This window comes from Asterias amurensis, chromosome 12, assembly GCF_032118995.1.
Source record: "Asterias amurensis chromosome 12, ASM3211899v1".
Lineage (NCBI taxonomy): Eukaryota > Metazoa > Echinodermata > Asteroidea > Forcipulatida > Asteriidae > Asterias > Asterias amurensis.
The window spans coordinates 8,387,377-8,405,280 of record NC_092659.1 but is presented as its reverse complement, the minus strand read 5'-3'; the positions used below and the strand labels follow the sequence as shown (position 1 = coordinate 8,405,280).

Here is a 17,904-nt window from a genome sequence, read left to right as displayed (position 1 = left end):
TCCAGTTGTTGTATGGATGTAGAAATAGACTGAAATAAATTGTGCCAGGAATGCTATTGTGTATGATTGTTGTCCACTCGATTTAATACGATTTCGTGTATAACTTTACAGGGCAAAACAGTATACCAAAATGAGTGTAGAGCAATCGGAACGTATTGAAGAATGCATGTTCAGCTTTGCAATGATATATACCATCTGGATTGAAAAAAGTTTCCTTACTTTTTGTGAGCAGTTTAATTGAAAGGGACTTTCCCATTGTAGGCAATCATGACATCAAACCCCTGTAGAAAATGGCTGAACAACACTAACTGTCTTTAAAGATGATCAATACAAACTGTAGCAATGGAGAATGCAAATAATGCTGTATCGTAGTGCTGCACCTGGCTCGTAGTAAAAGCATAGGGCATGATAAAGGAAAGTCCAAAAAGAGATGTTATGTAGGATTTTCTGTGTTTGGGGAAAATCTTGAATTAGAAATAATGATAAGTGACAAAAACTTGCTATATTCGAACAATCAGGCCCTAGTAGTATGTGGTGTGGTCAACAAGGGATATTCCGGTTACCACTAATGGGACCTTGAGGTCATAATAATAGGAATGTGTTTGGAGAATTTACAACTCAAAGAAAATGGGAGTGACATGTGAATTTACCATAGACCACTTGTTGACATGTACATGTATAAGGCCTATTAAACTTACAGTACAATGTATTGAGGGTCTAACTATATTTTTCAATCTTCAATATAATTTTAATAAAATCCATAAGTCTAACTGTATCTGAAATTATGTGAAAACGGATACCATGGCTATATAAATCTGTCAAAGAAAAAACAAGTCAGGGGTTTTGCAGTAAAATTAAATACCAGACAGGTTCACGACTGCGACAGCTAGACAGCAAGTCAAAGGTCACAGCGACTGAATAGGCGTATAGCTGGCGTTTCCATGCAATACCTGTTTTTGTAGCCCTGCTGTACATACAAGTACATACATTCACTCGAGGGGAAATACCCACCGTGAGCAACACCATCAGTGCATGCAGTGAGAAATAGCAGGTAGTTTGCATATTACCATTATTGAACCATTATTTGCATATGAATAAACATTGACATACAAGTCTGTGTCCACGGAGAATGTCTATTGTCATATTAAGTTCAAATCTGATATGAGCAAGATTTGGGATTTCCCAGTCGAGTATTTCCAGTCCTGGGAAAAACCACGGTTGCGAAATCGCCATTGCAGTGTATGGACGGCCGCTTGTATCAAATCAGAGTATCAACATGGCTGCCGACTAGGCCTATTGGATATGTACACACAAATACCTGTATGTACAGAATACACTGTTGTCTGATACTGGTTTGCTAGAGGTTTGTAAGTCTGTATCCAATTTAAAGCGTTGCTCCACGGACACTTTCTAAGTGAATAACAGGATCGTGAGTTCAAGAACATCTTGGACGAGGAAGAGTCGGGTTTTATCGTCGAGGGATTCGTTGTTGATTTCACAATGAAGTGTCGTAATTGTGGCGTTCAGAAACTGTCAAATGAGTTCCCGCCATGGACCATTATGGAAGAATGTAAACATGCCCCTCTCCATTGTCTTAGGGTAAGTGTGTGATCGGTGTCACCTTGTTTATGTGACCATGAACATTCCAGCGCATTTTCTGAAGGAAATTGAACATAGTTTATACCTCTATGGTTTATGAATTAATTAGGGTAAAATTTTCTGTTCTCACGGTGGTAGGATCACGCAGAAAGTGCATTAAGTTACGTAGTTTTCATCAAATAGTAATTTAGCTTTTCTGTATACAGGATGATATTTTATTGAGTTGTTGTAAAAGATCAACATAACTTGGGTGGGGCTGAAATGTTCAGTCTACACTTCCTCCATGATCATTCTAATCAAAATAAATGAGATGACTCGATAAGAAGTGTCAAATGATTGATAAGATTAAAGAGTACTCATCACAATTTACGTGAGGTGCCAGGGGGCACTGGGTTTTCATGCTATGATGCAATATACCCGGTTATAGTTTTATAATATCAACGATGTAAACTACATTGTAATTAGAGATTGTCATGAAGGGGCGAAGGCTATAATACTTTTGTTTTTTGTACATTTTTTATACTGCCTTTCTGGCATGCGAGATACTGCATTGCTCATGTGGGAATTATATACTTTATTATAATTGCCATAAATAATATATTTAAAGTTCAATCATTTTAACAGCTGAACATGTTGAGATATGCTCCCCTCTTCATATCAAAGTTGATAAACAAAAACAGACAGTACACTTTCAATCAATGCAAGGTTATGGTTTTTATTATGTGTTCTTCAATTGAGGTGTAATACCACGGGATTAAAACTCTGTTTTTTTTTTTAAATATGCGAGATCACATGCATGGTCTTTTCTGACATGGACGGGGTGGGGGCATTCAGTGGTTTTAACCCCAACCCTGTTTAAAACACGGGATCGTTGACCCGTGTTCCAAAAAAGGATGTGGGCCAGAGGAATGTTAACAGGTTTATAGGGTTTCTGTGGGAATTGCTATAAAGTGAAACATGATGGCAGTATCGGTTTCATACAAAAACCCGTGATACGAAGTCACAAGTGGACACTATCGGTAATTACTCAAAACAATTATTAGCATAAAACCTTTCTTGGGGACGAGTAATGGAGAGAGGTTGATGATATAAAACATTGTGAGAAACGGCTCCCTCTGAAGTGCCATAGTTTTCGAGAAAGAAGTAATTTTCCACGAATTTGATTTCGAAACCTCAGGTTTAGAACTTGAGGTCTCGAAATCAACCATCTAAACGCACACAACTTCGTGTGACAAGGGTGTTTTATTTTGCTTTCATTGTTATCCCGCAAGTTCGATGACCGATTGAGCTCAAATTTTCACAGGTTTGTTATTTTATGCATATGATGAGATACACCAACTGTGAAGGCTAGTCTTTGACAGTTACCAATAGTGTCCACTGTCTTTAAAGGCAGGATACCTTTTTTTTGTAAATATCAATAGTATCCTCATCTCGTTTTCTTTGTTTTATCTTACTGAGCTTTTGAAGGGACACGTGAAAAAGAAGGGACGTACGTGAAAAAGAAGGGACGTACGACGTGAAAAAGAAGCCATATTTTCATGTAGATTCAAGGTTGTTGTTAACTGATATAATTATCTGTTTCTCTAAACGTATCTATACATCAAAGGGGTAATTTCTCACAGTGTTTTATACTACAAACAGCAAATTGCCAAATAGGTTTTTGTGAAATTAGGCCTTTAACTTATTTAGTAATTACCAACAATATTTTATTTTTGGCCTAATTATTGTTCTTTCCAGTGCGTGGTTTCCCATGTTGAAGAACATGGGGAGTGCTCCCAGTGTGATGTCGAAGTGGGTCCAGATTCCATCCGTCTCAAGCGATGCCACAGCCAGCTTGAAGCCATGTTTCCAGAGTGCAAGCTGAACTACGTCCCCAAGGCGGAAGGAGCATCTACGCCCAGTGGGAAGGGCTTCATCAGCCTGGCCATGCTGAATGGTGACAGTGCAAGTGTACAGCTGAACTCGGCCATGACGGTGTCAACATTGAAAGCATACGTGAAAAGTAAACTGCAAGTTCCACTGGAGAATCAACAGCTCATTTACAACGGGACTGAAATTAAGGTAGGTGCAGTACTGTATGCGAAACTGTGTGGTCATCAAGCAGATGTAGTGTGATATAGGCTTCCGGTGAACTGGTGAAAAAAGATTGATAGAGTAGAAAGTTGCTGGGCACCCCAACCTTTTCACACTTGTGACTATAGTATAATTTATCCATAAATATGATTATTATTTCGATAAGGTCATAAATAATAATGTATAAAATGGGTGTCAAATAAAATGTCCTCAAATCTTGTCATAATTAACTATTCGGCGGTCTCTTTTTTTATGAGTTAACAAGGTGGTTCAAAGCACAAATAATTTTGGATGAATGTAGTTTTTGTAAGCATGTTTTATGTGTTCTGTAGGCCTACAGATCATTTTTTCAAATTGAGTAATTTTTCCCCTTCTTATTTTTGCATTGACAGGAGGTTACTGATATGAAAGCTACAGCAAATCTGGGTTATTATCAAGTTCAGCCGAATTCCACCATCCACGTGAGACGACTCCTCTACTCGGCACCTAAAGACCTGGACAAGGTGGTTTTTGACCTTTACTGGGGTTATCCACATCATGGGTGTGATTATTTAGATGCAAGTGTTCTAATTTTTGAGGGTTATAAATATGTTGGCGTTCTTGACTGGCAGCACTTGAGTTTCCCACCTGCCATGCAACACTCGGGAGATCTAATGGATGATTTCAACTGCACAGGTCACCATTTGATCAATGTAGATCTCCATAAAATTCCCGCAAATATCACTCACTTCTTCTTCACTCTGAGTGCTTGGAACTCCCCAACTGTGTCCAGTTACCCGAATCCCAGTCTACGGTTTTACAAGCAGTCTGAGCCGGGCAAGATGCTATGTGAGGACACCATAACCAAACTGAATTACTCCCAGGCCATCGTTATGGCGTGGATGACCAAACAAGGCGGTCATTGGTGTGTCTTCAGCGCTGGGAAGCCCTCAGCCGGTAACGCGAAAAACTATAGTTGCCTGGTGTCGACAATACAAGGCATTATTTCTAATGGACTGTAGACCATGTAAAATAAATAAACAATGGATAGTCATACATTCCCATCCCCAACATATTGTCTGTTAACCTGATAAACCATGGGGCAAGAAATCGTTCTCCTCTTGATCCCCTCTTTCTGTTGGTCACACTATAGACCAGACCTCCTTCTGTTATAGACTCCCTGATTTCAAACTGTAGATATAAAACAAAACAAAGGTGTATATAAAGATTATAAATTGTACTGTATGCAGAGATCCTTGCCATTTTATTGGTGGAACACTTGTTGTTTGAACATGCGTCGGCCGCGATGCTCCAAATTTGATCTTGAGTCCTATATTGATAATTATAGGACGATTGGTAGAGCCATAACCAAAAGCATCTCTCTTCCGCTTGTCTGTCCAAACGAGGCACGGTCGTATTACGGTAGACAAGGTTGGTGTGTATTTGGAGTAGTCCATTTTGTTTTGAATGGTTTTTGTTGTTTAATCTTCAAATGTTTAGACTTGTGATTTGGATGAGATTCCCTTTCTATGTTATGCTTATTTGAAAATAAAATAAAATGAAAAGATCTTATATGTATGATTTATGTAAAACAAATATTGAAAGTATAAAAACGAATTTTTTAATTCATAACATTTGAAAGTATTTCGTTCGTGCGTTGTCACAGAATATTTTAAACCCCCTTTTTAACCCCCTTTGCGCGAAGTCTGTTCACTGTATGGGCTCGCCCCTTTGGAATCGATTAAATAGTCTATTTTACCTCGCGATTGCATTAGGCAGAAGTGCATTCATGCATGCAATAATTATCTTGTTAAATAGTAATACCATAAAGTAAATTCAAAGTATGTTGAATTATTTATAAGGTTGGAGCAATCTAAGAGTGCACTGAGCCGTTTGAAATGGTTATTTGCCAATCTCGTCGAGAATAAACCAGTTGCTCACTCTTTCACGTTCATGCATTCTTGCCTCTTTGGTTAAAACTTGATTCATATCTAACCTCTGAGGCATGCGATAAAAATTAGCATTATCGCTACACATAAAGTGAAATTTAATGCTCGAAAATGTTTTGGTTAAATCGCGTCGGTTTTGTTTCCTACTTTCGGTAAACAGAGGCATGGGTTATAGATTGCTTGATGGACTCGTATACCATTTATTAGGGGTAGAGATTGAAGACCATGTGGAGTAAATTTGTTGGATACTTTTAAAATCAGATCAAAGTAAGGAAGATATCGTAATACCTAAAAAGAAATGATGTATAAAATATGTTAGAATAAAAATGATTAATGGTTGTTAGATTTTTCTTTTGGTTGTTACATTTAAATATTTTGAAGTAATAAACATTATAGCATATTATGCACAGATCATAGTTACTTGCGTTGCGTGTCATCCTTTATTTTGTCATGTGAACTACGCTGAAAAATGTAATACTGGAGTCCAATATGGATAAGTCGATCATCCCTCACAACGATTCTGCCTTTGTTTGATTGGTTTAGATTGCGTCACATTAGGCCTATGTCTTGTTTTCACTTGAAGGGCCCCCTCGCGAACGCAACGAGATAGACGCTCAGCAAACATTGTGCTTTACCCGAAAGCAAACAATGTACTATGACATCCGTAGCAACCAATATACTATACCCATAGCAACACCAGCTTCGTACCTAGACGTCTTGGCATAATGTAGGAGATGTTACTAAAATAAGTATTGATTGTTTTTACTATACTCGTGCTATGGTTCAAACTACGACTCCCTCCGTGATCCACGGAGCGCACTGGCTCCGCAATTGGGAAAATATAACGCACTCCACAAAAAACCTCAGGCGTCGTAGTTTTAAAGGAACATTACAGAAAAAATATGTAATACACCATTAACTGACAAATCTGTAGAAGTTTGGGATCGATCGGCCATCTGGGTCACGAAAATATAGAAAAATAGATTATATTAGCAGTTAATGATGCAACTGTTTAAAACGCTCACCGACCGATAAACTCAAAATGGGAAATTAGTTAAAATTTCTCATCAAAAGATGACATTTCTGAAAAAAAAAACATTTTAAGGGATTTTTTCTACATCGTCATCATTAGACCGTGTAGTTTTACGTAAATCTGTGATCTTTACTATTTTTGGCCTTACACATAATCTGTAATGTTCCTTTTAGGTGGGCAAAGTAACAATATTTTAAAAGCACGAGGAAGGAAATCAAAGTAGTTCACCCCCTATTTATACACACCCACCCAAATCGCGTTTTTTTTTGCCGCCCCAAATCTTCCAACGAGGTTTACCCGGAAAAACTGAACAGACTTTGCAGCAAACGTACATGTACATTTTTGATTGGTCCATTTCGTCTAGATACTGTTTATTAACTCGGTGGGTGGGGCCTGATGTGTGCCGCAACCCACGTGGCTCGACTCATACAGCCAGCCGGGCCATGCGCGTGTGGGGCGGGTAGAACGTCATAACACTGAACAGTGTGGGAAATTACATCGCCATTGCACTGCAGTACATACAAGCTTCTGGTTGTGAGTAGTTTGTAGTTAGTGAGATAGCCTCGATTGCTCGCCGTGGATCAGAGCAGAGCACAGGGCGAATTGAAGCCAACGTGGCCGGGCTACACTACCCAAATCATCGATTACTACCCAGCAGTGTGTCAGTGCTCCATGGTTTCAAGAACACTCTGGGATTCTGTCTTCAAATCCTGCCCAACACACTCTTGATCTAGCGAGTTGTCTCTTCAACATTCAAAAGGTAAATCATAGAGGTAGAAATATAGCTTCGTAAAGTTGTTGCAACTTCACCAACCTATTTTCATAACGAACAAGGAAGCCCAAATAAATATTAGAGGACGTTTTGCTATGTTTTCAAAAGGTCGTAAAGTATTTACAATCAATGGCATACGACGAGCTCGTTGACTGATTGTAATTCTAGTATCAATTCTATATCTCCATTTGACCATTCGACGTACGTAGCGTGGAGCTCTATGGACGTAGTAATTCTCCCTCCATGATTTGATTTTAGTGTTGTTATTTACCGTCTTCGTCTTCAATTAACGTCATTTTTGTGTGTGTCAATTGCATGAACAGGACCGGTCGACCCTGTGTAATCGTTGATCATGGCATCAAACCGGGGCCCAAGCCAGGGCCCTGGCCCGGGCTCGACACACCCGGTGTCTCAAACCGCTTCAGAGAGAGGGGTAAGCTTACAACTTCGTTCTTTTTTGTCTAAATATAAATGTCAACTACGGTAACTGGTTTCTTCACCATGGGTCGAATAATTGACAGCTTTGGAATATTTGAACACTGACTGACATAGACCCTAGATTTTCCACTTATTCCGTTGGGATCAGAAAAGAGACACATTCAAACGGTTGATAGTAAGTGTAATGGAGATTGATACTTAGTTGAGCCTAGTCTAGAATCTTAATTAAGTTGTGAAATAATCAAAACATGAAAGCGAAGTCGATCATTATTGGAGAAGTTTTTCTCAATTTTTGTTGTAATTTGCCGTGTGCGCGTCCCATACTAGTCGATTGCTCATCGGGAAATTCCCCTAGCACGAAACTCCCAGCTTGTTACGTGATTCAAGTCTGAGGTCATAGCTATTTTGGTCTGCATTGACAAGAGGGCGCTGTTCCATGCATTATAACTCTGATCCCAAACCAAGATCACTGTTACTGGTTGAACCAAGTCTAAAAACACAGTCTGGAAAACAAAGTCAAGTACTTGCGTTGCAACTGGAAGCTGTCATGGTTTTAGAAGATAGTTGTTTTTTGAAAGTTCAATTTTCATATATTATTAGGAATCTTGATTGATAAAAATATAATTCATAACTTGTAAATCATAATTATTTTTATATATCGGAGGAGGTCCTGTTTTCGAGGTGTCCCTAAAATCGTGGCAAATCTTTTACCTCTCTGTGCGCGATGTAAACAGTCCCTAGATACAAATTGTGTGGTTTTATTTGCCAAGCAAAGAGTCTCCTCTCCCTTGACCAAAACTTAGAAACATGTAAGGCTCCACTGGTCATTTGCACTTGTAAATGCAAAAAGTTTGGTATTTTAGGCATTTCTACAAGTCACAAAAATATGTCATAATGTTGAGGCCATATAAAAATATTTGCCCACCGAAAAAGTTTCATCAAACGCTATTTCAATTCACACTTCATGATGATCAAAATCATGTGACTGAATGTTTTGCTGAGCATTCTTGAAAAAAAAATACAGAGGCTTAAAGAAGCCATGTGCCTTATATCATTTTCTAATATTTTTGGAGATTTTTATTTTGTAACCCTTGTATCAATACTATTATTAATATTAAAATTTAAACATCAGCTTGTTGGTTCAATTATCACTGTTTATTTATATGCTTTATTATAAATATTAAGAAAAAAAATATTTTGAAAAATAAATAAAAATCAGATTTGGAAGCCAGTAATTATTCACACTTTTTATATTTTTTATATTTTTTATATTTTTTGCAAGTTACCAATGTAATTTTAATAAAATGAAGGCATCTGCTGGCTATACAGTCATACACAGAGTCTCAAAGAACACTTGTAGTCACTGCAGACGTTTCTTCCATGTATGGCTTCACCGGTGAAAACAGGAAAAACTTCATATTAACAAATGAAGATAATTAGGGCATCGGTTGATATATGGCATCATTATTTTTTTCCCCAATTCAAAGAAAAAGGCATAATAGCGTGAAAACTGGTAATCAGAGGATAAATAATGAGATGTTCATTATATAATTCATCGCTCGGTTTACTAACAATATTTAGTATGCACAAAACATGAGGCCTACTTTACTGCTAGTGTTCGAACTTTTAAAAATAATCTTGGCAATACTTTCTATGGTTGACATCTAAATGCTAAAGATATGGCTGATGACAAAAGGAAATTGTGTCCTGAAATAAAAAAGAAATTACAGTTTTCAAAGCTCACCCCCCTAAAAACTATGATAATGGAATAGCTGCTTAAAAAAATGGAATAGCTTTCCGAGAGAAGTTGTTTTTGCTGAAACATTCGGGGACTAAGTGGATTATTTTTGAGTGTTGGTTGTGAGAACTGCTGACATAATTTTTATAAGGAAATTTATATATTAGGGGGAAGTATCTGACAGACGTCCACATTTACCAGCTACATCTCCTGTGTACCTAATGTGAGTTTGAAAGATACTGAGAAGAAGTCTTTGATGCATTTTGAAACACTTTTTGTCCACAAACAAATTTCCACACAAAATTAATTAGTTTTGTTTCTCGATTATTTTTTGGAATGCGAGATCCAAGTTGTCCCATTGAATTTGAATCCCCCCTTTTCCTCATTCAAAGTCCCTCATGACCATGTTTAAAGTTAGTTGCAGTTCATGATGACTGTTGATCCTCTCGACAGTTTTATGGAGCATTTCTATATAAGGCCAAATAAAAAAATGCAGTTGATCGTTCGGATTTAAAAAAAGAAGAAGAGGAGAATGAGGTCTTTTTATTTATTAGCTGTTCCGAACTTCAGTCGGAACAGCTATTGTAATCGTCGAGATTTTTTATATTTTTTATTATTATTATTGTGGCGGGCACGGGTCGTTATCGGATCCGCGCTTAAATACAACTTGACCCTGACTCTTGCCGACTCAAGTTGAAGTCACTAAGCGGACTTGAGGCTGAGTGGCGAGGTTCGTTTGGGAGGAAATATACCGCCCGACTATAAAAGATGGCAAACCTCTCTGTCAAGACACACACAGTTCCCAAAATAATACACAGTTCCACAAGAGATTTATGAAGAACAAACAGCAATAGATGTGGTTTAATTGTCAACCTCTCAAGTAAACAATGAACAATGAGTAAATGTGGTTTAATTGTCAACCTCTCCAGTAAACAATAAATATGAGAAAATGTGGTTTAATTGTCAACCTCTTCAGTATCCAATAAATATGAGAAAATGTGGTTTAATTGTCAACCTCTGCAGTAAACAATAAACAATGAGAACCAAGCATCAGTCAATGTGGTTTGAGTGTCAACCTCTGCAGTATCCACCACAATCAATGACCAATACAGAGCTACAGAGCATTAAATAATAAAGTACCAGTTACTTGCAAAAGACACCTACGTTCTACTCAACCATTACCCGTGATTCTCGCGCCTAAGCAGCACCAGCAATCGCCTAGTCAACCTCCTAACTAAAGGTTAAAACGTCACGCGTTAACAAGCACGCGCTGCAGCAGTGCCAACCACACCTCCGGTATAAAGCACAAAAACCGTCAATCACGCCGCCGGTAAACCACAAAACAGCAGTCAACCGCAACGCAGGTAAACCGCAAAACAGCAGTCACCCACACCGCAGGTAAAGCACAAAGCAATCACCCACACCGCAATATAGCCCAGCTATATCGACAACCCTAGGTAAAGCACCAGCAATTACCTAACCGAGTCCCGCAGCCGCCACGTTTGAGGAGAAGGGGACTAGCACAAAGCACAGTCTTCCCTGCTTCAACTCACGTGTACCCCCTGAGACATTCACACAGATACCCTGAACCACAATCCTGCTAGTCAACCACAAAACTAACGTTGGCTAACTCAGCGACGGACTGCTACCCCAAAAAGATCGACAAGCACTCAGCTTCCGTCAATCCTTTCACCCAGAATTTCTCACGATCAACAGCACAAAGCCTTTCAGCTAATCAGTGAGACCTAGAATTCGCTGCATATAACTTGCAATAAATCACGCACGCTAGCGCAGATTGCACAACAAATAACACTTGGGTAATAATCAGAGTAAAAGAACGTACCTGTTTCTTCCTTGAATGCTCGCTGCCGACTGACGATGCACGCATGGTCCCAGAAGTACCAGCGTGCTCCGCAAGCCAACGCATGCGCAGATCGTGCATAAGCTCGCACATGCTCATAACTACACAATTTATAACATACAACCGGCACTGTCCGTCACACAGGCCCGAGCGAAGCTTGGACTGCCCCAGTCCAAACAGCTTCACAATACAAAAATAAAAGGACAGTGCATCTACTTACATTACCATAAAACACTAAACACTAAAGTCAACCACACGGTAACTACAATGAGGTTGACTTGGAAAGAGATTTTTCCCTCTCTCCACATCTAATTAAATATTGACAGACCTACTGTGGTTTACTTAAATAAGTTTTTTCTAGAATTACACATTATACACACACTGATTCAATATTACCCGTAATTTCTGATACAATGATTAAAGGCTCTTGATTTATACATTAGAAAGAGTACAATATTTAGCAATTACAAAAACAATTATTGCTGGACTCGTCAATCGATGATCCTCAGTCGACGGGTGCTCGACTGTCATCCACGTCTCAGCGGGGTCGATGGGGAAACTGGTCACGCCCCATCTTACTTGTTCGTCACCTTCAGGGCAGAGGTGAAGGGGAAACTGGTCACGCCCCCTCCTCCGGCCAATACTAAACCCAACCTATTGCCACTGCCCGCCTCCGGCAGTGGCCCGAGCAAGTCTGAAGCTTCCAGTCTTCTCATCGAACTGCTAGCCTGAACCTGCTGGAAGGGGAAACCCTTTTTCTTGGCAGCAGACTTCCTCCTAGCACAGAGGTCACAAACCCTCAAACATGACCGAACATCCGCAGACATTCCTGGCCAAAAATACCTGAACTTCAACTGGGCAAGCGTCTTATTAAAACCAAAGTGCCTACCGACTTGCTCGCCATGCAACTCATCAACAACAATTCTCCCGAAACTCCGTGGCACAACCAACAGCCACTTCACTGAATCTCCATCGTCAGACTCCCACCGCTTATACAGCAGACCTCCCATGACATCTAACTGGTCCCATAGAGTCCAATAGATCTTGGCTCTTGCCGATAAGTGGGACACTGTCTTCCACTCAGGGCGACCACGGCTGTCCTCTTTTGACTTCAGGACCCAGCCCATGTCCTCATATTCTAACTGCGCTTTCCTCATCTCCTCATAGGGAAGCCTCGTTTGGGCCACCATGCCCCGAACCAACTCTATCTCAGGTTTACAACTACCTGGGCCAGTGCCCGATTTATCTTCTCGGCTGCACTGCTGGCGCCGTTGCCTTGGCAACCGACCAGCATTCCCACTTGTCCTTACAAGTTTATGCTCTTCCTCTAACCCAACATCACCCTCCAAAGGTTCGACAATAGCCACCCTGGCTACGTCAGCCTTCCTTTGGGATACAACACTAAGAATAACTGATTCTTCTGCTACTGAAGGAACCATGGCGGTCTCCGAACCAGCCACACACTCAACAAAGGCTTCACCAGCTCTACTGGTGCATTGTATCCTTTCTCCATTGAGGTTTAACTCCTTCTTCCGAAAATCTAATGTCCCACCAGTGGGCACTAGAAAATTCATACCCACAATACCCGGGTACTTCATGTCAGTGAAAACTGCTTTCACCATGTGAGTGGTCCTCCCCACTTTCACTTCAACAAGAGCCTTGCCCAATGTTGACAGTTGACTCCCATCAACCTGCCTGACCACCACATCTTCCGTCTCCAAGACGGGCCTATGCCTCTCCGGCATCTCGTAGTAGACTGAGCTACTAATCAACGTGTCTGTTGATCCCGTGTCGATAAGAAATCGGCACTTAGTGTCTTTCACCACACCATCAACAAACATTCCCAAACAGGGACTCACACTTGGCTCGGGCAGAGTGACGATTCGTTGCCCTCCACCAGCCGTGCTTTTCTTCTCTTCACTACCACTGTTGCCACATTGCCTTTCAGACCGTCGTAAATGTCGACTGTGAGCTCCACAGGAGGCTGACTGGTATTTCTCCCTCGGTCTCTTCTTCTGGGGTTTCCTGCACTCACGTGCGAAATGGCCACCCATACCACAGTTGAAGCACTTCGAGTTACCAGTTTGACTCAGCCAAGGCTTGTGCGCGTTCCCTGACGACACACCCTTCTCTACTCCTGACTCAACAACCTGACCCGACAAGGACTGTAAAAGCTCAACTACCTTGTTCAAACTCCGAGCTTGCTCACCAAGGTTAGTTTCAAGTAAACCAAGTCTCTGCTCAATACCAGAGTCCATGGCCCTTACCATCATGGCCGGCCTCTCGTCAAGCATTCCCTGCTGCTCAACCTTCCCATCCTCCTGAGGGGTCACAACATCCACTTCCTCCAAGCATGGATTTGTGTTTCGGCTGCCTGGTTCTGCAGCCCCTCGCTCCGAAAAGAACATCAACCACTCATCATCCAGCTGAGTAGACAATTCCCTAGCAATGGGGGTCACCTCAGTTTGTGGGGCCGTCCCCAAACTCTCCCCACAACTAGCCAACTCTTTTGGTGAACGAGACCTATCAACCACAGTCTCTCTCATCACCCTCAACCCAACATCATCATCACCATGATGTCGCACATGCCCAACATTACCTGGCATGTTTCCCTGAATACTTCCGCTCTTGGATTTCAGTACCTCCAATTTCTTTGCAAGAAATTCTTCGTCCAGTCGCAGAATCTGGTTTTCCATGCGGAGTCTCCGTAACTCAGACTCTGCACCCGTAGGATCCCTGGAAACCTTTGACCCTACACTCATACTGCTGTTTCCTTCTCAGCAGTACCTCGTGTGAATGACAACCAACGAATACCCCTCCTCCGTTGCTGTTTTCACTCCACACACCACAAATTTCAACTGCTAAAATACACACCAAGGCAGCCAGAATCACCAGGATTACAAAACAAAACAGAATCGCATTAGGGACGATTACCTCACACGGTAGCTACACTTGACCAATCTCGGCTCGGCGACCCGGTCACTCAAGCAAACTAGTCAGTGATGCACTCCTGTGTGGCCCAAAACCTTGCGAAAACTCAACACAACAGTACTACGACAAACCAATATAAAACACAACAACAACCCAAAATCTCAAGCCAACCCCTGTAACTTGTGTACTAGCTCCTTCCCTATACCAAGGGAGGCTAAATCTTTAACGGAGAGTTCACCAAGTCAATTATAATCATCCCACTTCTGACACCATTTGTGGCGGGCACGGGTCGTTATCGGATCCGCGCTTAAATACAACTTGACCCTGACTCTTGCCGACTCAAGTTGAAGTCACTAAGCGGACTTGAGGCTGAGTGGCGAGGTTCGTTTGGGAGGAAATATACCGCCCGACTATAAAAGATGGCAAACCTCTCTGTCAAGACACACACAGTTCCCAAAATAATACACAGTTCCACAAGAGATTTATGAAGAACAAACAGCAATAGATGTGGTTTAATTGTCAACCTCTCAAGTAAACAATGAACAATGAGTAAATGTGGTTTAATTGTCAACCTCTCCAGTAAACAATAAATATGAGAAAATGTGGTTTAATTGTCAACCTCTTCAGTATCCAATTAATATGAGAAAATGTGGTTTAATTGTCAACCTCTGCAGTAAACAATAAACAATGAGAACCAAGCATCAGTCAATGTGGTTTGAGTGTCAACCTCTGCAGTATCCACCACAATCAATGACCAATACAGAGCTACAGAGCATTAAATAATAAAGTACCAGTTACTTGCAAAAGACACCTACGTTCTACTCAACCATTACCCGTGATTCTCGCGCCTAAGCAGCACCAGCAATCGCCTAGTCAACCTCCTAACTAAAGGTTAAAACGTCACGCGTTAACAAGCACGCGCTGCAGCAGTGCCAACCACACCTCCGGTATAAAGCACAAAAACCGTCAACCACGCCGCCGGTAAACCACAAAACAGCAGTCAACCGCAACGCAGGTAAACCGCAAAACAGCAGTCACCCACACCGCAGGTAAAGCACAAAGCAATCACCCACACCGCAATATAGCCCAGCTATATCGACAACCCTAGGTAAAGCACCAGCAATTACCTAACCGAGTCCCGCAGCCGCCACGTTTGAGGAGAAGGGGACTAGCACAAAGCACAGTCTTCCCTGCTTCAACTCACGTGTACCCCCTGAGACATTCACACAGATACCCTGAACCACAATCCTGCTAGTCAACCACAAAACTAACGTTGGCTAACTCAGCGACGGACTGCTACCCCAAAAAGATCGACAAGCACTCAGCTTCCGTCAATCCTTTCACCCAGAATTTCTCACGATCAACAGCACAAAGCCTTTCAGCTAATCAGTGAGACCTAGAATTCGCTGCATATAACTTGCAATAAATCACGCACGCTAGCGCAGATTGCACAACAAATAACACTTGGGTAATAATCAGAGTAAAAGAACGTACCTGTTTCTTCCTTGAATGCTCGCTGCCGACTGACGATGCACGCATGGTCCCAGAAGTACCAGCGTGCTCCGCAAGCCAACGCATGCGCAGATCGTGCATAAGCTCGCGCATGCTCATAACTACACAATTTATAACATACAACCGGCACTGTCCGTCACATTATTATTCTTTCTTTTCTCAAAATCGTATTGACTTAACACTTGACTTTTCAAACTATTAAAATGTCAAATTAGAATTTATCAGAATGAGACAAATCATATACCATATTAAAGATTATGGCCTAACTTAAATTTGAGATTTATTTAGATTAAAATTCTTAATTAATTATTCATGTGACAGCTGCGCGAATATTTAATCAGGCAATATTGTTATCATCATATCTCAAGAATTAAACATCCAATCCAAAAAAAGAAATTTCGGTTATGGACTTGTCTTGAAGTGTAGATAAGACTTCCAGCCTAACAATTTCAGTCACGTCATCATGACGTCGTACGTTTGCGCGTTTTGTTTTCTGTGTACAAAACATATGGAGCTAAAAGTGGAAACGTTTTACAAGTCAAAAACACAATAACTGACAATAACATAAAAATAATTTGTCTGTTCGTTTTCAAACTTTAATATTCTGTTTTGAAAAATTAACTGATTCTAATAAGAGTGGTTTCAGTCCATTAAAAGCAATCAAGGTTCGTTTTTAATTAACGATTGATTGAAAATCTTGGCATCATGGGTACAAGGGGTACTTCATATAAGTGGATGCAGTCGCTTTCATTGCATTGATACACATTCTCCATGGTGAATGCAATTCAATAATATTCTTCATGGGTTCGGGACATGTTGAGGGGAGTCTATAACGTGTCATGAAGCTGGCAACACTTTATTGGTTTTCTAACTGCGTTCTGGGCCTAATATTTTGTAAATACTCCATTGGATTTGTACACAACCTAGGCCTACATTGGATTCCTACGGTGGTTCAGGGTTTCGCTAAAAGAAACGTTCATTCTTATGTTTTTTTTGAAAAGACATTGGATTGGGGAAAGTTACATACCATCTATTCCTTATGATATTTATTAGTACGAAAAACACAATTTTGAGACTGTGACGTCATGAGGTGTCAAATTACACTAATTAGAAGCCTTAATGAGTTTTTCTTTGCAACACTATATCTCAAGAAGTGTACGGCCGATTTCATTTTTTTCCCCAGTAATATACTCCTTAGGCATAGGAGATTTGCATTGGGTAATCGTGACCCTGATTTGACCTCTACTTCTGGGTCAACCAGAAGTGGGACCATATCTCAAGAGTTATACAACCTATTAACAAAATTTCTTCAGTTATGAACTCCTTAGGTCTTAAAATTTGTTGGGGAACAACCGTGACCTCACTTTGACCTCTTCTTCCGGGTCTTCCTTCTCAAGAACTACACAACCGATTTTCAACCTTTTTTTAGTTTTAGACTCCTTAGGCATTAAATGTTCACTTTGAAAACAGTGACCCCATGTTAACCTTTACATGTACTTCCGGGTCAACCGGAAGTGGGACCAATCTCAAGAACTGCACAACCAATTTTCAAACTTTTTTCAGTTATAGACTCCTTGGGCATTCAAAATCGAGCTTGCGTTACCGTGACCCAGTATTGACCTTTACTTCCGGGTCAACCTGAAGTGGGACCATATCTCAAGAATTACACAACCGATTTTTGAACTTGGGTTAAATTTAATCAAAATAATGACCATTATGCCATGTTGACCTTTATTTCTGGTTTTAAAGCTCCTTTCGATTCAGTATCACATACAAGACCAGGTAATCACATGTCATAGAGTCATAATGCGTATGTTTTATTGTAGCGTAGAAAACTTTTAGTTACAAAACATTGCAGAACAGCTTTGTGATTGTTGACAATCACTATCTCTAGTTTTTTATTATTTTTTTTCCCAAGATGGCCACTTAGTATTTCAAATCAAACAGGCCACAAATTCTTCAATTTGAAACACCACAAACTTTTTAAATATCTGTTCAGTTGCATGAGGATCCGTGTTA

The 17,904-nt window shown here is 40.5% G+C and overlaps 2 protein-coding genes across 2 annotated transcripts in view; both read left to right on the top strand.

Annotated features, from left to right (window-relative positions):
* The first annotated feature begins 1,012 nt into the window (after nucleotides 1–1,012).
* Nucleotides 1,013–5,979, top strand: LOC139945007 (uncharacterized). Its single transcript, XM_071942234.1, has 3 exons — nucleotides 1,013–1,599; nucleotides 3,337–3,660; nucleotides 4,065–5,979. Exons 1-3 carry the CDS (start codon nucleotides 1,501–1,503, stop codon nucleotides 4,671–4,673), a joined length of 1,032 nt encoding a protein of 343 aa, XP_071798335.1. The 5' UTR covers nucleotides 1,013–1,500; the 3' UTR covers nucleotides 4,674–5,979.
* A 1,180-nt stretch (nucleotides 5,980–7,159) lies between these two features.
* The window catches only part of LOC139944766 (uncharacterized), a 53,443-nt gene continuing 42,698 nt past the window's right edge, over nucleotides 7,160–17,904 (top strand). The window contains exons 1-2 of the mRNA XM_071941871.1: nucleotides 7,160–7,393; nucleotides 7,729–7,838. Coding sequence (XP_071797972.1) covers nucleotides 7,758–7,838 — 81 coding nt within the window. The 5' untranslated portion in view covers nucleotides 7,160–7,393; nucleotides 7,729–7,757. The remainder of the gene's footprint in view (nucleotides 7,394–7,728; nucleotides 7,839–17,904) is intronic.

Bases quoted from the DNA above. Each gene is read 5' to 3' on its own strand.
- LOC139945007 (XM_071942234.1), top strand. From the start codon at position 1,501: ATGAAGTGTCGTAATTGTGGCGTTCAGAAACTGTCAAATGAGTTCCCG. The intron at 1,600-3,336 runs GTAAGTGTGTGA...TGTTCTTTCCAG, and splicing joins CCCCTCTCCATTGTCTTAGG to TGCGTGGTTTCCCATGTTGA. The intron at 3,661-4,064 runs GTAGGTGCAGTA...TTGCATTGACAG, and splicing joins ACAACGGGACTGAAATTAAG to GAGGTTACTGATATGAAAGC.